This window comes from Leptosomus discolor, chromosome 23 (genome assembly GCF_034619465.1).
Source record: "Leptosomus discolor isolate bLepDis1 chromosome 23, bLepDis1.hap2, whole genome shotgun sequence".
Classification (NCBI taxonomy): domain Eukaryota; kingdom Metazoa; phylum Chordata; class Aves; order Leptosomiformes; family Leptosomidae; genus Leptosomus; species Leptosomus discolor.
In genome coordinates, this window is record NC_141413.1 from 2,349,149 (window position 1) to 2,370,052 (window position 20,904).

General features: G+C 60.0%; 2 protein-coding genes across 2 annotated transcripts; both read right to left on the minus strand.

Moving 5' to 3' along the window:
- Positions 1-312: 312 nt before the first annotated feature.
- LOC147413858 (ubiquitin carboxyl-terminal hydrolase 36-like) lies at positions 313-10,339 on the minus strand. Its single transcript, XM_086477026.1, has 18 exons — positions 10,102-10,339; positions 9,808-10,029; positions 9,522-9,632; positions 9,128-9,230; positions 8,405-8,472; positions 7,912-7,982; positions 7,415-7,497; positions 6,972-7,083; positions 6,538-6,678; positions 6,122-6,222; positions 5,692-5,815; positions 5,349-5,415; positions 4,771-4,961; positions 2,536-2,607; positions 2,100-2,239; positions 1,000-1,088; positions 496-608; positions 313-387 (listed from the first exon to the last, which is right to left on the minus strand). Exons 1-18 carry the CDS (start codon positions 10,337-10,339, stop codon positions 313-315), a joined length of 2,121 nt encoding a protein of 706 aa, XP_086333152.1.
- Positions 10,340-10,688: 349 nt separating this feature from the next.
- On the minus strand, positions 10,689-20,721 carry LOC147413859 (ubiquitin carboxyl-terminal hydrolase 36-like). The gene is made up of 18 exons (XM_086477028.1): positions 20,493-20,721; positions 20,190-20,411; positions 19,904-20,014; positions 19,510-19,612; positions 18,787-18,854; positions 18,294-18,364; positions 17,797-17,879; positions 17,354-17,465; positions 16,920-17,060; positions 16,504-16,604; positions 16,074-16,197; positions 15,130-15,797; positions 14,133-14,292; positions 12,912-12,983; positions 12,476-12,615; positions 11,376-11,464; positions 10,872-10,984; positions 10,689-10,763 (listed from the first exon to the last, which is right to left on the minus strand). Exons 1-18 carry the CDS (start codon positions 20,719-20,721, stop codon positions 10,689-10,691), a joined length of 2,682 nt encoding a protein of 893 aa, XP_086333154.1.
- Positions 20,722-20,904: the final 183 nt, after the last annotated feature.

The window sequence follows — 20,904 nt, forward strand, 5'->3', positions numbered from 1 at the left end:
GAGGGGGTGGCCAGTTGAGTGGGAGCACCGGCCCTTTCCACTCTGTTCCCAACGCAGGGCGGTGTTGTCAGGGCAATAGGAACGCAGGCCTCGGCATCCCGGGGCCCATCCCAGCCCATCCCACCGCAGTCACCATCCGGGTCCCCACCGCTGTGCCCACGTGTAGCCGCCTTCAAGAGCCGACTGCCACTTGCCTGCGCGATGCAAACTCCTGCCGCGCCTCTCCTGGCAAGGGACGGGGACAGCACTGCTCCTGCCCTCCGCTGCGGTCGCGCTCACTCGACTCGACTCCCTCCCCACAACCCCCTGACTTCACTCCTTCCCTCCACGTCTGCCACACTCCACGTCCCGATGTGGACTGAGGGCAAAGCCGCGCTTGCGTCTTGGCTGCAGTGGCAAGGGGGCAGGGCCTGTCAGGGCGTGGCCGCTTGGGGTCCGTGACCTTCATTGTGTGCTAACATGGGTTACCATGGCAGGGGCAGCCCGGCTGCTCACCTTGCACTCACAGCCCATCTTGTACCTCTGGTTTAGGCTCTTCTTCTGGGTCAGGCTCAGGGAGTCCCAGGTGGAGACCAAGTCGCAGAGCCCATTTCCGTGCTCGGGAAGAGCTGTTCACCCACAGTGGCATCCAGCCTTGCTGCCTGAAAAATCCATGCTGTGCTGCTCAGGGTCGTGACAACTGTCACACTACGGCTGTGCCCACACCGCTTTTCCTCATTCTGAGTGACGCTGCCCATTTTTGTGTATTCCTACCTGTGTGCAGCCAGCTGTGGCCTTCTATCCCATAAGAATTTTGGAAAATCACACATTTTTTTCCTCAATTCCTCTTCTGGGCTCACTGCCATACAGGCTCACAGTCCATGAGTATGGCTGGTAAAGTCCGAAGCAATATAGAATTGTGCACTACTGAAAAATATCCAACGGTTCAGCTCGTTTCAATCGTTTAAGGCAAGGCTTTTAGCTGGAACACAGTCGAGACAATTTAAAACTAGTGCTAACCTGCACACCCTCCTTGATTGGCACCTCTTGCTTTATCAATTCTGCGCATTTTGTTCTGTCCTTGGCAGTACATATCAAGATTTTCTTGTCTAAAAGAAACAAGAAAGATCAGTCACAAATACGCAGAAATCCAGACAACCACATCCGTGGTGCCCACACAGTAACATTGCTCTACTGTTTTCCTATGCCCAAAGCTACTAAGGATTAACTGAACACAACCATCTCTTGTCACGTGTTGTCACAAGAGGCACGTGCTGCTTCAGCATCGATCTTTCAGGCTGTTACCAGTGAGAAAAAGGAAGCGTGTTTTACTGTAGGAAACTTCGTTCAGGGCCTCATTTGCCTCTCTAGGCACCCACACGGTGAATAGCCCAGGAAACGGTACAGAAGTGAGCAGCAAAGCAAACCCAGGGCACCCCAAGAGACCCCCTAACGACACGAGTCCTTCTCTCCTTTTCACCATGAGGTCCCAAAGCAGCAGGGCAGGAGCAGGCAGGGCAGTCATGTGCTCGGGTCACACCGGGCAGGAGAGGGCAGGAAGAGCCCTCGAGCACCCAGGATTAGTAAAGAGAATTCCTGCCTTCAACTGAGGTTAGTCCATGCCCAAGGCCAGCGCTGATCCAGACGTGAAACTGAGGGGGTCAGTGAACCCCAGGTGCCACACAGGCTGCACCTTCTTCCCTCGCCTCGTCCATGAATTGTTTTCCAGGCTCCTCCACCTCACCCCGGCTCACACACCTGCAGGCTGGCTCAGGGCTGGCGGGGGGCTGGCGACCCTGGGGGCAGCAGCAGGAGCTGCTCTGACCCTGCTTGTGGGGCTGTCCCTGGGGCTGAGCACTCAGGCCCAGGGCTGGAGAACTGGGCCATGACAGGGCCTGTGGGCCCTGCGGTCTCCAGGTCCCTCCCCCAAGGCCCAGCCACGCTGGGAGTTACCTGCTCCTGCAGCACCCCTAGTCCTGGTCCTGTCCCTGTTCCTATTCCTGTCCCTGTTCCTGTCCCTGTCCCTGTCCCTGTCCCCAGCTGCCCCCAGCCTGTCTCTCCTCCATTTCTCTTCAGGCCCCTCGGCCTCTGCCCCCTCTGGCCCCCAGGCCTCTCCTCACCTCAGCAGCTCCTCAGCCAGCCAGGACGTGGGGCCTGCGGAGGCGGCCTTCAGGAAGGGCCATTTCCCTGGAGCGGGGCCTGCAGCAGCGCAGGGGTGGGCACAGCTCTGCCCGCCCTCGGTCCGCTTGGGGGCCTGGGCCTGCTCAGGGAGGGAGGGGGACAGGAGGGGAGCTGCCCTGGGCTTGCTCTGCATGGTCAAGTCCCAAAAGGCGGCTCTGTCTGTGCTCCGGCCACAGCCCCGGGCAGCAGGAGCTGCGTGACGGAGCCACTGGCATCGGCCAGGCCTTGCCTCGTCACACCGCCCGTGCTGAGCCCAGCGCCCGGGGTCTTCCTCAGGCCTCACCTTCCCCTGGGTGATGGGGAGGAGACGTGGCCTGTCCCGGCGTGGCCAAGGACATCTTCCTGTGGCCAAAGGAAGGACGGAGCCCCCCTTACTCTCTCCACGGGGCTGGCCACTGTCCTTGGCTCCTGTCCCCGGGGATCTTCGGCGCTGGCAGGCCCTGCAGGCTTTCAGGGCCAAGGAAAGGCCGGAGTGCCAGGGGCTTCTGGGGCTCTGGGCAGCTTTGGGCATCTCTGAAGCTGAGGTGTGGCTGCCCCTTTCCCTCTGCAGACACAGATACTTGCTGCCCCCTTCATGGTCAAACCCTGTTTCTCCTCATGGCACATGAACTGGACAGAGGCCACATCCCTGGTAGTCTGGGAGGACTTCAGGGAAACATAGAAGTCAAAGATGCATGCAGATAGGAAGAAAGTGAAAAGCAGCCGTGTCCAGGTTTTTCTGCTGTTTCAGGACAGAACTCAGGCATTTGTGTGCATCCCAGCACCAAAGTATGCTTTTTTCCTCCAAGCTGCACAGCTTTTCACCAGCAAAAGGGAGCTGGGCTGAGCTGGCCTTCAGGATACCTCGGCTCCTTCCTCTTTTAATTGTGTGCCTATACTTCCATTGTCTTCCCAGCAATTTTTTTTCCTTCCTTTCTTCCCCACCCAGTTCCCTCCTCTTTCAAAGGTAATTATAATTGGACTTTCTGGACAGGTCATTGAGTAGGTAGACTCAGGATCTAAGTCTAGGCTGGTCTGTGCCTCCAGAGCTGTAGGCTGAGCAATTCTACCTATAAGGCTAGGTAGAGAGGAGTTCCTGTTTGTCACTTGTGGGTTTTTTTGGTCCTGAGACAGTGAAGGTAAGGTCATCAGCTCTGCAGCAGCTAAAACCACCACTGAAAGAGTTTTGCTGGTGGATGCTGTTCTGTGTGTTCTATTTTCAACAATGATTTCATTAAGCTGGAATTATTTCTATGCAATTAGGGGATGGGGATCTTCTAGCACTGGTCTTCTGTTTCTGGAGAGTGTCCTGACAGCTTTTGTCATCCAGAGCTTTCCTGTCTGTTCCCGAGACAAGCAATGGCCACGACATGGAACAACCCCTATGAGTAATGGCTTCAGCAGTAGGCTTGGATTTAGTGAATCCCCATGGACAAATGTACGTAGCAGGTCCTCCATCCAAGAATTTTGAGGTACCACCACTCTAGAGTGAATCTGGAGTTTGGTCAGGTCCGGCTTAGGGATGGGTTCAGTCTCAGGGCCATGCCCACAGGGACTTGCTGGGAAGGGGGTGGGAGCATGTCCCCAACCCCTGGCAGGAGCTGGGGGAGCCCGCACCTCTGCTGCCAGCTGCTCCCCCCAGGATTTGCTCTCTGCTGAGGCAGATGGCTGGAGAGGAGCTGCGTATCGTGGGGCAGACACTGGCGTCAGCAGAGTCACACCAGCAAGAACCTCAGTGCCAGACTCCCACCGTGCTGAGGCCTTGGCAGACCGTGCTCTGCAAAACCAGGAGAGTTCAAGGGCTTTGGGACAGCTGCAGATTTTGATGCTCCCCCAACAGGGAGGCAGCGGGGATTTGGAGGTGGCTGTGCTGCCTGTCCTGTGTGCTGCCCTGCAGTCCCCGTGCGGTAGTGAGAGGCAACGTCTGATGCAGACAGAGCACGTATAAGCAAGAGCCTTTCTGCATACCATTCCTCGGTAGTGACTGTGAACAACAAGCGTTTTCACTGCTAGGAAGCAGGCACTGTCTGGAAAAACATGCTATTGATTTCAGAAAGTGCAGTTAGAAGAGACTAAACTGAACAGTAAAATCACTGAAGAGAATTAGTTCTGGTTTAGCTCAAACCAGGAGAGCTAAGGAGCACTTATCCTAGGTCAAGGAGTTTTTGTTTCCCCTGCTCCGCCAGCCAGCAGGCGCAGAAGAAGCTGGGAGGGAGCATGGCCAGGAGAGCTGACCCCAACTGGTGAAAGGGTCGTAGAACATCATGGTCAGTAGAGAAACTGGGGGGATTTGGCCAGGAGGGGTGCATCACTGCTCTGGAATCGGTCAGTAGGTGGTGGGCAACTGCCCTATGCATCACTTGTCTTTTCTTGGGTTTTCTTGCTCTCTCTCTTTGCTATGCTCCATTTAAATACAGTTACTACTGTTCATGTTAGTATATTTTTTATTATTATTGTCATGATTTTATTTTATTTTACTTCTTTATTAAACTGTTCTTATGTCAACGAAAAGTTTTGTGTTTTTTCCGATTCTCCTCCCCATCCCAGTGGGAGGGGAGAGGAGTGAGCAAGTGGCTGCGTGGGCTTTGGCTGTTGGCTGGGGTTTAGCCACAACGCAGAGAGCACCAGCACCTTGGCCGGTGGCGGTGACATGGCGCTGGCCAACAGGCAGGATTTCCGTTTTGCTGGCTCGAAGTTTTTGGGAGCAGCCGGCTCGCCGCCGGGGCCAGCAGGGAGGTCCGTGCTGCAGCCTGTTTCCCGAGAGGTGCAGAAGATGCCAAGACTGCTGCTGGCCTTCTGGGACACCTTGGCCAGCTTCCCCACTGCGCCGGGCACTGGCCTGGGAGCACCGCTGCTGCAAGAGACCCTCTTGAGGGTCCCGGTGTTGTCCCCACTGCCCCCAGGCTCCTGGCTGTGGCTGGGCTCCAGCAGCGCCTTGGGTGACACAGGTGGCTGCTTGTGCTCGCAGGAGCTCTGCCGGGGCAGCTCCGCTTTGGCCGCGCCTGCCCTGCTGGTGTTGCAGAAGCCTTGAGCTGCTCTGGGCGCGGGAGGCAGCTGCGGGAAGGAGAGCGACTCCTTGGGCGCTGCACCATTGGGCAGAGCTGTGGCCATGGGGGTGGCTTTGAGGAGCAGCCTGGGTGACGGAGAAAAAGCAGGTGCCTTTGGCGGAGCGGTTCTGTTGGGCGGCTCCAGCCCTGCCCCAGATGTACTGTGGGCCACAGGGGCTCTGACCTCCTTCGGCCCCGGCAGCTTCTTCCCCAGCAGCATGTGTGGTCTCTAGAGAAACAGAAGGACAGAGGTTCAGGGAGGAGAGCATTCAAGGAGCCAAGGACACAGAGGGATACGTCCCTCCCCATGCCTTGCCAGGCACGCTCAGGGACCCTTGGCTCAGTAGGATCCCTCCTGTCAACCGTCCTCCCTCGCACCTGCCCGTTCGGAGCAGTGCGCCTGCCTCCCTGCGGAGCTGCAGCCACCCGCCCTCGCAGAGCAGACAGAGGGGCAGCAGCTCCCAGCTCCCAGGAGCGCTGGCTGAGAGCAGCCTTAAGGACTCACCTGGCCCGTCAGCAGTGAAGACAGGGCCCTGCTGGTCACAGTTGTCTTGACCTGAGTGGAGCCAGGCAGGCTGGAGGCAGCTTTGGCCGTGGGCCCCTGCGAGCTCTTCCTGGGGCTGGGGGTTCTGGTGAAGGCAGAGAAGTGCAGGTGTTAACTGCGAGGGTTCGAGCGACGAGAGCGCTCTCGTCGGAGATGCACACAAGCAACAGGAGCCAGAAGCTCCGAGGAGATGAACCGCTCTTGATCTACAGCAAAATCCTGACAAGGAGCTGGACCTCTCCCCGCCACCCTGCTCCGAGCCAGCACGTGCACACAGGCTTTGGGGCTACTTGGGCCAAGCTCCGTCCCACACCCAGGCACGTGTTACCAGCCCCGTGCCCAATGCTGAGAGCAGGGGGAAGAGGGGCCGCAAGACACAGGGCGCTCTCACCTCAGGTAGAACAGCACGTAGGCCTGCTCTTTGAGGACCTCTTCGGTGCTGCTGGGGTGGACCCGCTCATCGTTCATTTTATACCACTGCCCATTGCTGGCCTGCAGAAGGAGAAGAGAGAATGGGGTCTGACTGTGAGCGGCGACACTCCTGGCATGAAGAGCAGCAGGAACAGTGCCCGTCGGCAGAGCTCCTCTCCCCAAAACCCACAGGCGGCCCAGGGCAGGCAAGGGGACTCTGGGAGAGCAGACCTCCACGCTTCCTGCAGCGGAGCACAGCCTGTGCAGCACACCTGATCCAGTGCTCCACACCACGCACCTCTGCTCAGCATCCTCCTTTCTGCACATTACAGGGACCCGTGAGCACCCACCAGCCCCCAGCCCAGACGGGGTGCCAAGAGAGCTCCCCGGGCTCACCTTCACGAAGCAGTAGTAGTGCCCGGCGTGGCAGCTGTACCCAGAGTGCACCAGCACCGCGTAGAGCCCGTACAGGACAGGATCCCCATTCTTCTGAGACATGTAAGGGCGGAGGTTGAAGAACTCGGGGTACCCCACGTCCTGCAGAGAGAGGATGTCTCAGGAGCCTGCACAGCAGATGGCTTTCTTGCTAGAGCAAGGGCAGCTCAGCCGTCCTGCAGATCCCACCTTTCAAGGGAGGGGGACCCGCTCTCGCCAGGCCGAGTGCACGGTGAGGAAGATGCCAGGATGAGCCAAACTCCCTCTGTGCCGCACAGCTGGGGAAGGTCAGCAGGACTGCGGCAGAGCTTGCACTGGATCGCCTCCCACCCTGCTTTGGGCAGCAGAGCCTCGGGCCAGGAGACAGCCCCCGCTCTGGATTGCCGAGCACTCACCTTTGTGAGTTTGCCTCCACCAAAGTCGGCAAAGCGCTTCAGCGAGATGGTGAGAACGTTGGAGGCTCGGTGGATGGTGAAGCCCTTGCTGGCCGTCACTTTCTTCTTGCATCTGCGCAGCAAGAGCTCGAGCTATTCAAGCTGATCCACCACCCGGACAATGCCAGCCCTGGCCAAGCGGCACACCCCACGGCAGGGACCCTGCTGACAGCGGGCACCGCTCCAGGGCACCTGCTTGTGGCCGTGTCTGCTGGCCCCTGCCCTTCCCACCAGAGGAGGGAGCTGAGGAGAGGCAGGCTTCATTGCAGGCTTCCGTGGCCACGTGCCTCACAGTTTAGCCACGGAGCAGGTAGAGAAGCCCTCCCTTACTGGAGCAGGCTTTCCGCCTGCTTCCCACCAGCACACCCACGGGCCCCTTCCCGCCCACAGCCCCACACACTCACTGGGCACACATGTAGGCGTTCTCCCCGCCCAGCAGGTCTGGCTTCACAAACAGCTCCAGCGCCTGCACTAGGTTTGCGGCTTCCTGCAAGGGCAGAGGAGAGGTCAGGGCATGAGTGGCCTGTCCACACGACAGCCCAGCTCCCCGCCGAGACACTGGCCCCGAGAGATAGCACAGAGCATGAGCACAGGGCCACAGGCTACACCACACCTGTGAGCCTGCCACCAGCTAGGCACCGGCCAGCACGCTGTAAGGGACGGCGGCACTGCCCCCCACACCACAGAGCCTCAACGCAGGAGTCGTGGCCCACGCTCAGGCAACGGGCACTGCTCTGCCAGAGAGAGAAGGCAGCGCCACAATGGAAGCGGCTTCCCTCTCGCCTGCACCGTGCCTTGACGCTGGCCGGTTAAGGAGCCTTAAGAGCAGTAATGGTGCAGGTGCAGGAACGTCCCCCCACGAGAGCAGAGCTCCTTCCCATGCCCAACCCTGCCCCAGTACCCCGATCTCCAGCGGCAGGTCCAGGTAAGGGTCGTACGTGTCCGAGACGCTCTTGCACGCCAAGCACTTCACTGCAAAAGAGCGAGCAATGAGCACAGCCTGGCACAACACCTGCACCCGCCACCACCCCAGCACAGCGCAGGCAGCTGCAATATTCCCCCTCTCTGCATTTGGGCTCTGGGAGGTGAGCACCAGGATTCACAGCCTGGCAAGGAGGAAGGCTGGCAATTCCGCTGGGACAGCGGTTGTTGCTAGAGAGCTGGCAACAGGGGTTCCTCTATCAGTGGCAATGAGCTGGAGACCCACGGCCAACGGCTTTTTCCATCGCCACAACAGGGGTCACGAGCTGCAGGCACTGCCAGACTGACCGGCTGCAGCTCTGGGTACGTTACGCATGCTTCGCCACTTTCCCAAGAGATTTTTTACCGCAAGGCTCTCGGGGCAACAGCAGCCCTGAGAGTCGCAGGCCCAGGACCTGGCAGCCAGCACTCACCACGGGACCGCAGGTAACCGCCAAAGACCTGGTGAACCAGCGTCGTGGCCTGGGTCTCGCGATCCAACCTGGAGATAACAGCACCAGATCTCACACCACCCCTCCGCCATGGCCACACCCGCGGGCCACCCCTGTGTCCTCGGGACAGCTCCCCTGTGCACTCTGGCCAGCGGATGGGCTGCAGAGCTCCAAGGGCAGAGGGAAGTCGCAGCTGCTGCCAGCCTGCTCTCCCAGTGCCGCAGCTCGAGGGGTGGCACCAGGCTCCGATGCACACCTTCCTTGAGAAGGAGCAGAAACTCCTGGCTGGAGCTCAGAGCTGGGCACTGCAGACGGAGGCAACGCAGGCTTCCCGGGACGGAGAGCCCACAGGAAAGCGGCTCAGCCCTGGCCACAGCGCTGGGGCTGAACTAGCGGGCACGCCTGTATTCCTCAGCAATTGGGACAGGATCCAAACCCATAGCAGCCTCGGGATTTGGGGACAGGACCACAGCTCTGCTATGGTGGAGGAGTCAGGAGAAGGGAGAAGGCAGACAACAGCCCAGAGCTGTGTCACAGAGGGGCAGGGAGCTGGGCCACCCACTCAAGGTCCCTGGAACCAGCGGCTCCCTCTATGAGTCTGACCTGGGGGACACATTCACCCCACAGGCCCCTCCTGTGGGTGCAGGGGACCAGTGAAGGGACAGTGGGGAAGAGCAGCGATGGGCCATCAGAGGCCCCACGTACGTGGTACAGCCTTTCAAGCAGGCCTTCTGCATGGCATCGACGGTGTGACACAGGAACTCGTGCGCATCCTCCTGTCTCCTGAAGAGGATGTGCTGGGCAATATCTGCAGGAGAGGGAAGAATCAGCCCCAGCACGTGCTGCATGATGCAGGCCTTCCCTCCCTTCCTTGGGGCAGGGACTGTGGGGGTTGAGCCCCCTCAAACCAAACCAGACATCAGACTCTTGCCGGAAAGCCCCAAGTGGCCCTTGAAGGCGCCAGCCCCTGGCAGGCTCAGGGAGTCATCTCAGAAGAGCCGTCTGCCAAGACCTGCCCCCATCTCAAAGGCTACGCTCCTGCATTAGCCACTGCTCTCCTGCATGGCTACCAGGGGGAGGGGAAGGCAGCCGTCCTTACTCTTGAGGTCTCGGATGAAGGATATCGGCTTTATTGTCTTGCCGCTGTTGGCAAAAGCCTCAATTGTGTGCTTCTCCATGAGGCACATCATGCAAAAGCCTCCTTGGTCACCTGGAGCAGGAGAGGAGAAGACAGGGCGTTAACGACAGGACATGGCGCCCCACTGCCGGAGCCAGATGCAGGGGTGCTGAGCGCAGCACTGGCAACAGGACAGGCAGGCGCTCCTCCTCCCACTGGCACCCCTGCCCCAGCCCTGCTGCCTGCCGAGCCGGGCCTCCCTACTCACAGCTGCGGCTGTGCTCCTTGGAGAGCAGGTAGTTGGCGAGCGGCGGCGTGTGGGTCAGGCACTGCACCGTGGAGTTGAGGAAGCAGGTGTTCCCCAGGTTCTCCAGCCCGGCGCCGACCTGGTAGATCCGCTCCCACTTCATGGAGAGGCGCTCCACGGGGAAGAGCACCTTCTGGGGCATGGGGACCCCGTCCCCCCGTTCCCCTGCGGCATGGCCGCTGCCTGCAGGGAGAGGGGCGGTGAGTCGTGGCAGTGCGGAGCATGGGGAGGGCCCCCCTCGCCCGCTCTACCTACCCTGCTTGCCGGGTGGCTTCTCCTTGGCAGCCTCGGCCCAGGGGTTGAGCAGCACGTACTTCCCCTGCAGCTGCTCCAGCTCGCAGGAGAAGCCGTGGCTGGTGGGCTCGACCTCGTTCTTCTGCAGCCGCATCTTCTTGGCCGAGGGGGCCAGCAGCCAGCCCAGCTCCCCATCCTCAGCCATCTCCCACCAGGTCCGCTTCAGCGCCAGCCTCGCTGCCTTCTTCGGCTTCTCCATGGTCAGTGTGGCAGAGGCCGGTGGCCCTGGCTGGGGGGAGGGGGTGGCCAGTTGAGTGGGAGCACCGGCCCTTTCCACTCTGTTCCCAACGCAGGGCGGTGTTGTCAGGGCAATAGGAACGCAGGCCTCGGCATCCCGGGGCCCATCCCAGCCCATCCCACCGCAGTCACCATCCGGGTCCCCACCGCTGTGCCCACGCGTAGCCGCCTTCAAGAGCCGACTGCCACTTGCCTGCGCGATGCAAACTCCTGCCGCGCCTCTCCTGGCAAGGGACGGGGACAGCACTGCTCCTGCCCTCCGCTGCGGTCGCGCTCACTCGACTCGACTCCCTCCCCACAACCCCCTGACTTCACTCCTTCCCTCCACGTCTGCCACACTCCACGTCCCGATGTGGACTGAGGGCAAAGCCGCGCTTGCGTCTTGGCTGCAGTGGCAAGGGGGCAGGGCCTGTCAGGGCGTGGCCGCTTGGGGTCCGTGACCTTCATTGTGTGCTAACATGGGTTACCATGGCAGGGGCAGCCCGGCTGCTCACCTTGCACTCACAGCCCATCTTGTACCTCTGGTTTAGGCTCTTCTTCTGGGTCAGGCTCAGGGAGTCCCAGGTGGAGACCAAGTCGCAGAGCCCATTTCCGTGCTCGGGAAGAGCTGTTCACCCACAGTGGCATCCAGCCTTGCTGCCTGAAAAATCCATGCTGTGCTGCTCAGGGTCGTGACAACTGTCACACTACGGCTGTGCCCACACCGCTTTTCCTCATTCTGAGTGACGCTGCCCATTTTTGTGTATTCCTACCTGTGTGCAGCCAGCTGTGGCCTTCTATCCCATAAGAATTTTGGAAAATCACACATTTTTTTCCTCAATTCCTCTTCTGGGCTCACTGCCATACAGGCCCACAGTCCATGAGTATGGCTGGTAAAGTCCGAAGCAATATAGAATTGTGCACTACTGAAAAATATCCAACGGTTCAGCTCGTTTCAATCGTTTAAGGCAAGGCTTTTAGCTGGAACACAGTCGAGACAATTTAAAACTAGTGCTAACCTGCACACCCTCCTTGATTGGCACCTCTTGCTTTATCAATTCTGCGCATTTTGTTCTGTCCTTGGCAGTACATATCAAGATTTTCTTGTCTAAAAGAAACAAGAAAGATCAGTCACAAATACGCAGAAATCCAGACAACCACATCCGTGGTGCCCACACAGTAACATTGCTCTACTGTTTTCCTATGCCCAAAGCTACTAAGGATTAACTGAACACAACCATCTCTTGTCACGTGTTGTCACAAGAGGCACGTGCTGCTTCAGCATCGATCTTTCAGGCTGTTACCAGTGAGAAAAAGGAAGCGTGTTTTACTGTAGGAAACTTCGTTCAGGGCCTCATTTGCCTCTCTAGGCACCCACACGGTGAATAGCCCAGGAAACGGTACAGAAGTGAGCAGCAAAGCAAACCCAGGGCACCCCAAGAGACCCCCTAACGACACGAGTCCTTCTCTCCTTTTCACCATGAGGTCCCAAAGCAGCAGGGCAGGAGCAGGCAGGGCAGTCATGTGCTCGGGTCACACCGGGCAGGAGAGGGCAGGAAGAGCCCTCGAGCACCCAGGATTAGTAAAGAGAATTCCTGCCTTCAGCTGAGGTTAGTCCATGCCCAAGGCCAGCGCTGATCCAGACGTGAAACTGAGGGGGTCAGTGAACCCCAGGTGCCACACAGGCTGCACCTTCTTCCCTCGCCTCGTCCATGAATTGTTTTCCAGGCTCCTCCACCTCACCCCGGCTCACACACCTGCAGGCTGGCTCAGGGCTGGCGGGGGGCTGGCGACCCTGGGGGCAGCAGCAGGAGCTGCTCTGACCCTGCTTGTGGGGCTGTCCCTGGGGCTGAGCACTCAGGCCCAGGGCTGGAGAACTGGGCCATGACAGGGCCTGTGGGCCCTGCGGTCTCCAGGTCCCTCCCCCAAGGCCCAGCCACGCTGGGAGTTACCTGCTCCTGCAGCACCCCTAGTCCTGGTCCTGTCCCTGTTCCTATTCCTGTCCCTGTTCCTGTCCCTGTCCCTGTCCCTGTCCCCAGCTGCCCCCAGCCTGTCTCTCCTCCATTTCTCTTCAGGCCCCTCGGCCTCTGCCCCCTCTGGCCCCCAGGCCTCTCCTCACCTCAGCAGCTCCTCAGCCAGCCAGGACGTGGGGCCTGCGGAGGCGGCCTTCAGGAAGGGCCATTTCCCTGGAGCGGGGCCTGCAGCAGCGCAGGGGTGGGCACAGCTCTGCCCGCCCTCGGTCCGCTTGGGGGCCTGGGCCTGCTCAGGGAGGGAGGGGGACAGGAGGGGAGCTGCCCTGGGCTTGCTCTGCATGGTCAAGTCCCAAAAGGCGGCTCTGTCTGTGCTCCGGCCACAGCCCCGGGCAGCAGGAGCTGCGTGACGGAGCCACTGGCATCGGCCAGGCCTTGCCTCGTCACACCGCCCGTGCTGAGCCCAGCGCCCGGGGTCTTCCTCAGGCCTCACCTTCCCCTGGGTGATGGGGAGGAGACGTGGCCTGTCCCGGCGTGGCCAAGGACATCTTCCTGTGGCCAAAGGAAGGACGGAGCCCCCCTTACTCTCTCCACGGGGCTGGCCACTGTCCTTGGCTCCTGTCCCCGGGGATCTTCGGCGCTGGCAGGCCCTGCAGGCTTTCAGGGCCAAGGAAAGGCCGGAGTGCCAGGGGCTTCTGGGGCTCTGGGCAGCTTTGGGCATCTCTGAAGCTGAGGTGTGGCTGCCCCTTTCCCTCTGCAGACACAGATACTTGCTGCCCCCTTCATGGTCAAACCCTGTTTCTCCTCATGGCACATGAACTGGACAGAGGCCACATCCCTGGTAGTCTGGGAGGACTTCAGGGAAACATAGAAGTCAAAGATGCATGCAGATAGGAAGAAAGTGAAAAGCAGCCGTGTCCAGGTTTTTCTGCTGTTTCAGGACAGAACTCAGGCATTTGTGTGCATCCCAGCACCAAAGTATGCTTTTTTCCTCCAAGCTGCACAGCTTTTCACCAGCAAAAGGGAGCTGGGCTGAGCTGGCCTTCAGGATACCTCGGCTCCTTCCTCTTTTAATTGTGTGCCTATACTTCCATTGTCTTCCCAGCAATTTTTTTTCCTTCCTTTCTTCCCCACCCAGTTCCCTCCTCTTTCAAAGGTAATTATAATTGGACTTTCTGGACAGGTCATTGAGTAGGTAGACTCAGGATCTAAGTCTAGGCTGGTCTGTGCCTCCAGAGCTGTAGGCTGAGCAATTCTACCTATAAGGCTAGGTAGAGAGGAGTTCCTGTTTGTCACTTGTGGGTTTTTTTGGTCCTGAGACAGTGAAGGTAAGGTCATCAGCTCTGCAGCAGCTAAAACCACCACTGAAAGAGTTTTGCTGGTGGATGCTGTTCTGTGTGTTCTATTTTCAACAATGATTTCATTAAGCTGGAATTATTTCTATGCAATTAGGGGATGGGGATCTTCTAGCACTGGTCTTCTGTTTCTGGAGAGTGTCCTGACAGCTTTTGTCATCCAGAGCTTTCCTGTCTGTTCCCGAGACAAGCAATGGCCACGACATGGAACAACCCCTATGAGTAATGGCTTCAGCAGTAGGCTTGGATTTAGTGAATCCCCATGGACAAATGTACGTAGCAGGTCCTCCATCCAAGAATTTTGAGGTACCACCACTCTAGAGTGAATCTGGAGTTTGGTTAGGTCCGGCTTAGGGATGGGTTCAGTCTCAGCGCCATGCCCACAGGGACTTGCTGGGAAGGGGGTGGGAGCATGTCCCCAACCCCTGGCAGGAGCTGGGGGAGCCCGCACCTCTGCTGCCAGCTGCTCCCCCCAGGATTTGCTCTCTGCTGAGGCAGATGGCTGGAGAGGAGCTGCGTATCGTGGGGCAGACACTGGCATCAGCAGAGTCACACCAGCAAGAACCTCAGTGCCAGACTCCCACCGTGCTGAGGCCTTGGCAGACCGTGCTCTGCAAAACCAGGAGAGTTCAAGGGCTTTGGGACAGCTGCAGATTTTGATGCTCCCCCAACAGGGAGGCAGCGGGGATTTGGAGGTGGCTGTGCTGCCTGTCCTGTGTGCTGCCCTGCAGTCCCCGTGCGGTAGTGAGAGGCAACGTCTGATGCAGACAGAGCACGTATAAGCAAGAGCCTTTCTGCATACCATTCCTCGGTAGTGACTGTGAACAACAAGTGTTTTCACTGCTAGGAAGCAGGCACTGTCTGGAAAAACATGCTATTGATTTCAGAAAGTGCAGTTAGAAGAGACTAAACTGAACAGTAAAATCACTGAAGAGAATTAGTTCTGGTTTAGCTCAAACCAGGAGAGCTAAGGAGCACTTATCCTAGGTCAAGGAGTTTTTGTTTCCCCTGCTCCGCCAGCCAGCAGGCGCAGAAGAAGCTGGGAGGGAGCATGGCCAGGAGAGCTGACCCCAACTGGTGAAAGGGTCGTAGAACATCATGGTCAGTAGAGAAACTGGGGGGATTTGGCCAGGAGGGGTGCATCACTGCTCTGGAATCGGTCAGTAGGTGGTGGGCAACTGCCCTATGCATCACTTGTCTTTTCTTGGGTTTTCTTGCTCTCTCTCTTTGCTATGCTCCATTTAAATACAGTTACTACTGTTCATGTTAGTATATTTTTTATTATTATTGTCATGATTTTATTTTATTTTACTTCTTTATTAAACTGTTCTTATGTCAACGAAAAGTTTTGTGTTTTTTCCGATTCTCCTCCCCATCCCAGTGGGAGGGGAGAGGAGTGAGCAAGTGGCTGCGTGGGCTTTGGCTGTTGGCTGGGGTTTAGCCACAACGCAGAGAGCACCAGCACCTTGGCCGGTGGCGGTGACATGGCGCTGGCCAACAGGCAGGATTTCCGTTTTGCTGGCTCGGAGTTTTTGGGAGCAGCCGGCTCGCCGCCGGGGCCAGCAGGGAGGTCCGTGCCGCAGCCTGTTTCCCGAGAGGTGCAGAAGATGCCAAGACTGCTGCTGGCCTTCTGGGACACCTTGGCCAGCTTCCCCACTGCGCCGGGCACTGGCCTGGGAGCACCGCTGCTGCAAGAGACCCTCTTGAGGGTCCCGGTGTTGTCCCCACTGCCCCCAGGCTCCTGGCTGTGGCTGGGCTCCAGCAGCGCCTTGGGTGACACAGGTGGCTGCTTGTGCTCGCAGGAGCTCTGCCGGGGCAGCTCCGCTTTGGCCGCGCCTGCCCTGCTGGTGTTGCAGAAGCCTTGAGCTGCTCTGGGCGCGGGAGGCAGCTGCGGGAAGGAGAGCGACTCCTTGGGCGTCCGCGCTGCACCATTGGGCAGAGCTGTGGCCATGGGGGTGGCTTTGAGGAGCAGCCTGGGTGACGGGGAAAAAGCAGGTGCCTTTGGCGGAGCGGTTCTGTTGGGCGGCTCCAGCCCTGCCCCAGATGTACTGCGGGCCACAGGGGCTCTGACCTCCTTTGGCCCCGGCAGCTTCTTCCCCAGCAGCATGTGTGGTCTCTAGAGAAACAGAAGGACAGAGGTTCAGGGAGGAGAGCATTCAAGGAGCCAAGGACACAGAGGGATACGTCCCTCCCCATGCCTTGCCAGGCACGCTCAGGGACCCTTGGCTCAGTAGGATCCCTCCTGTCAACCGTCCTCCCTCGCACCTGCCCGTTCGGAGCAGTGCGCCTGCCTCCCTGCGGAGCTGCAGCCACCCGCCCTCGCAGAGCAGACAGAGGGGCAGCAGCTCCCAGCTCCCAGGAGCGCTGGCTGAGAGCAGCCTTAAGGACTCACCTGGCCCGTCAGCAGTGAAGACAGGGCCCTGCTGGTCACAGTTGTCTTGACCTGAGTGGAGCCAGGCAGGCTGGAGGCAGCTTTGGCCGTGGGCCCCTGCGAGCTCTTCCTGGGGCTGGGGGTTCTGGTGAAGGCAGAGAAGTGCAGGTGTTAACTGTGAGGGTTCGAGCGACGAGAGCGCTCTCGTCGGAGATGCACACAAGCAACAGGAGCCAGAAGCTCCGAGGAGATGAACCGCTCTTGATCTACAGCAAAATCCTGACAAGGAGCTGGACCTCTCCCCGCCACCCTGCTCCGAGCCAGCACGTGCACACAGGCTTTGGGGCTACTTGAGCCAAGCTCCGTCCCACACCCAGGCACGTGTTACCAGCCCCGTGCCCAATGCTGAGAGCAGGGGGAAGAGGGGCCGCAAGACACAGGGCGCTCTCACCTCAGGTAGAACAGCACGTAGGCCTGCTCTTTGAGGACCTCTTCGGTGCTGCTGGGGTGGACCCGCTCATCGTTCATTTTATACCACTGCCCATTGCTGGCCTGCAGAAGGAGAAGAGAGAATGGGGTCTGACTGTGAGCGGCGACACTCCTGGCATGAAGAGCAGCAGGAACAGTGCCCGTCGGCAGAGCTCCTCTCCCCAAAACCCACAGGCGGCCCAGGGCAGGCAAGGGGACTCTGGGAGAGCAGACCTCCACGCTTCCTGCAGCGGAGCACAGCCTGTGCAGCACACCTGATCCAGTGCTCCACACCACGCACCTCTGCTCAGCACCCTCCTTTCTGCACATTACAGGGACCCGTGAGCACCCACCAGCCCCCAGCCCAGACGGGGTGCCAAGAGAGCTCCCCGGGCTCACCTTCACGAAGCAGTAGTAGTGCCCGGCGTGGCAGCTGTACCCAGAGTGCACCAGCACCGCGTAGAGCCCGTACAGGACAGGATCCCCATTCTTCTGAGACATGTAAGGGCGGAGGTTGAAGAACTCGGGGTACCCCACGTCCTGCAGAGAGAGGATGTCTCAGGAGCCTGCACAGCAGATGGCTTTCTTGCTAGAGCAAGGGCAGCTCAGCCGTCCTGCAGATCCCACCTTTCAAGGGAGGGGGACCCGCTCTCGCCAGGCCGAGTGCACGGTGAGGAAGATGCCAGGATGAGCCAAACTCCCTCTGTGCCGCACAGCTGGGGAAGGTCAGCAGGACTGCGGCAGAGCTTGCACTGGATCGCCTCCCACCCTGCTTTGGGCAGCAGAGCCTCGGGCCAGGAGACAGCCCCCGCTCTGGATTGCCGAGCACTCACCTTTGTGAGTTTGCCTCCACCAAAGTCGGCAAAGCGCTTCAGCGAGATGGTGAGAACGTTGGAGGCTCGGTGGATGGTGAAGCCCTTGCTGGCCGTCACTTTCTTCTTGCATCTGCGCAGCAAGAGCTCGAGCTATTCAAGCTGATCCACCACCCGGACAATGCCAGCCCTGGCCAAGCGGCACACCCCACGGCAGGGACCCTGCTGACAGCGGGCACCGCTCCAGGGCACCTGCTTGTGGCCGTGTCTGCTGGCCCCTGCCCTTCCCACCAGAGGAGGGAGCTGAGGAGAGGCAGGCTTCATTGCAGGCTTCCGTGGCCACGTGCCTCACAGTTTAGCCACGGAGCAGGTAGAGAAGCCCTCCCTTACTGGAGCAGGCTTTCCGCCTGCTTCCCACCAGCACACCCACGGGCCCCTTCCCGCCCACAGCCCCACACACTCACTGGGCACACATGTAGGCGTTCTCCCCGCCCAGCAGGTCTGGCTTCACAAACAGCTCCAGCGCCTGCACTAGGTTTGCGGCTTCCTGCAAGGGCAGAAGAGAGGTCAGGGCATGAGTGGCCTGTCCACACGACAGCCCAGCTCCCCGCCGAGACACTGGCCCCGAGAGATAGCACAGAGCATGAGCACAGGGCCACAGGCTACACCACACCTGTGAGCCTGCCACCAGCTAGGCACCGGCCAGCACGCTGTAAGGGACGGCGGCACTGCCCCCCACACCACAGAGCCTCAACGCAGGAGTCGTGGCCCACGCTCAGGCAACGGGCACTGCTCTGCCAGAGAGAGAAGGCAGCGCCACAATGGAAGCGGCTTCCCTCTCGCCTGCACCGTGCCTTGACGCTGGCCGGTTAAGGAGCCTTAAGAGCAGTAATGGTGCAGGTGCAGGAACGTCCCCCCACGAGAGCAGAGCTCCTTCCCATGCCCAACCCTGCCCCAGTACCCCGATCTCCAGCGGCAGGTCCAGGTAAGGGTCGTACGTGTCCGAGACGCTCTTGCACGCCAAGCACTTCACTGCAAAAGAGCGAGCAATGAGCACAGCCTGGCACAACACCTGCACCCGCCACCACCCCAGCACAGCGCAGGCAGCTGCAATATTCCCCCTCTCTGCATTTGGGCTCTGGGAGGTGAGCACCAGGATTCACAGCCTGGCAAGGAGGAAGGCTGGCAATTCCGCTGGGACAGCGGTTGTTGCTAGAGAGCTGGCAACAGGGGTTCCTCTATCAGTGGCAATGAGCTGGAGACCCACGGCCAACGGCTTTTTCCATCGCCACAACAGGGGTCACGAGCTGCAGGCACTGCCAGACTGACCGGCTGCAGCTCTGGGTACGTTACGCATGCTTCGCCACTTTCCCAAGAGATTTTTTACCGCAAGGCTCTCGGGGCAACAGCAGCCCTGAGAGTCGCAGGCCCAGGACCTGGCAGCCAGCACTCACCACGGGACCGCAGGTAACCGCCAAAGACCTGGTGAACCAGCGTCGTGGCCTGGGTCTCGCGATCCAACCTGGAGATAACAGCACCAGATCTCACACCACCCCTCCGCCATGGCCACACCCGCGGGCCACCCCTGTGTCCTCGGGACAGCTCCCCTGTGCACTCTGGCCAGCGGATGGGCTGCAGAGCTCCAAGGGCAGAGGGAAGTCGCAGCTGCTGCCAGCCTGCTCTCCCAGTGCCGCAGCTCGAGGGGTGGCACCAGGCTCCGATGCACACCTTCCTTGAGAAGGAGCAGAAACTCCTGGCTGGAGCTCAGAGCTGGGCACTGCAGACGGAGGCAACGCAGGCTTCCCGGGACGGAGAGCCCACAGGAAAGCGGCTCAGCCCTGGCCACAGCGCTGGGGCTGAACTAGCGGGCACGCCTGTATTCCTCAGCAATTGGGACAGGATCCAAACCCATAGCAGCCTCGGGATTTGGGGACAGGACCACAGCTCTGCTATGGTGGAGGAGTCAGGAGAAGGGAGAAGGCAGACAACAGCCCAGAGCTGTGTCACAGAGGGGCAGGGAGCTGGGCCACCCACTCAAGGTCCCTGGAACCAGCGGCTCCCTCTATGAGTCTGACCTGGGGGACACATTCACCCCACAGGCCCCTCCTGTGGGTGCAGGGGACCAGTGAAGGGACAGTGGGGAAGAGCAGCGATGGGCCATCAGAGGCCCCACGTACGTGGTACAGCCTTTCAAGCAGGCCTTCTGCATGGCATCGACGGTGTGACACAGGAACTCGTGCGCATCCTCCTGTCTCCTGAAGAGGATGTGCTGGGCAATATCTGCAGGAGAGGGAAGAATCAGCCCCAGCACGTGCTGCATGATGCAGGCCTTCCCTCCCTTCCTTGGGGCAGGGACTGTGGGGGTTGAGCCCCCTCAAACCAAACCAGACATCAGACTCTTGCCGGAAAGCCCCAAGTGGCCCTTGAAGGCGCCAGCCCCTGGCAGGCTCAGGGAGTCATCTCAGAAGAGCCGTCTGCCAAGACCTGCCCCCATCTCAAAGGCTACGCTCCTGCATTAGCCACTGCTCTCCTGCATGGCTACCAGGGGGAGGGGAAGGCAGCCGTCCTTACTCTTGAGGTCTCGGATGAAGGATATCGGCTTTATTGTCTTGCCGCTGTTGGCAAAAGCCTCAATTGTGTGCTTCTCCATGAGGCACATCATGCAAAAGCCTCCTTGGTCACCTGGAGCAGGAGAGGAGAAGACAGGGCGTTAACGACAGGACATGGCGCCCCACTGCCGGAGCCAGATGCAGGGGTGCTGAGCGCAGCACTGGCAACAGGACAGGCAGGCGCTCCTCCTCCCACTGGCACCCCTGCCCCAGCCCTGCTGCCTGCCGAGCCGGGCCTCCCTACTCACAGCTGCGGCTGTGCTCCTTGGAGAGCAGGTAGTTGGCGAGCGGCGGCGTGTGGGTCAGGCACTGCACCGTGGAGTTGAGGAAGCAGGTGTTCCCCAGGTTCTCCAGCCCGGCGCCGACCTGGTAGATCCGCTCCCACTTCATGGAGAGGCGCTCCACGGGGAAGAGCACCTTCTGGGGCATGGGGACCCCGTCCCCCCGTACACCTGCGGCATGGCCGCTGCCTGCAGGGAGAGGGGCGGTGAGTCGTGGCAGTGCGGAGCGTGGGGAGGGCCCCCCTCGCCCGCTCTACCTACCCTGCTTGCCGGGTGGCTTCTCCTTGGCAGCCTCGGCCCAGGGGTTGAGCAGCACGTACTTCCCCTGCAGCTGCTCCAGCTCGCAGGAGAAGCCGTGGCTGGTGGGCTCGACCTCGTTCTTCTGCAGCCGCATCTTCTTGGCCGAGGGGGCCAGCAGCCAGCCCAGCTCCCCATCCTCAGCCATCTCCCACCAGGTCCGCTTCAGCGCCAGCCTCGCTGCCTTCTTCGGCTTCTCCATGGTCAGTGTGGCAGAGGCCGGTGGCCCTGGCTGGGGGGAGGGGGTGGCCAGTTGAGTGGGAGCACCGGCCCTTTCCACTCTGTTCCCAACGCAGGGCGGTGTTGTCAGGGCAATAGGAACGCAGGCCTCGGCATCCCGGGGCCCATCCCAGCCCATCCCACCGCAGTCACCATCCGGGTCCCC

Coding starts and splice junctions, on each gene's coding strand:
- LOC147413858 (XM_086477026.1), bottom strand. CDS start 10,339: ATGGAGAAGCCGAAGAAGGCAGCGAGGCTGGCGCTGAAGCGGACCTGG. Junction 7,084..7,414: donor AACGCCTACATGTGTGCCCA/GTGAGTGTGTGG, acceptor CTTGCTGCGCAG/ATGCAAGAAGAAAGTGACGG. Junction 388..495: donor AGATGGGCTGTGAGTGCAAG/GTGAGCAGCCGG, acceptor TTGCCACTGCAG/CCAAGACGCAAGCGCGGCTT.
- LOC147413859 (XM_086477028.1), bottom strand. CDS start 20,721: ATGGAGAAGCCGAAGAAGGCAGCGAGGCTGGCGCTGAAGCGGACCTGG. Junction 11,465..12,475: donor CTGGCTGAGGAGCTGCTGAG/GTGAGGAGAGGC, acceptor TGTTTCTTTTAG/ACAAGAAAATCTTGATATGT. Junction 10,764..10,871: donor AGATGGGCTGTGAGTGCAAG/GTGAGCAGCCGG, acceptor TTGCCACTGCAG/CCAAGACGCAAGCGCGGCTT.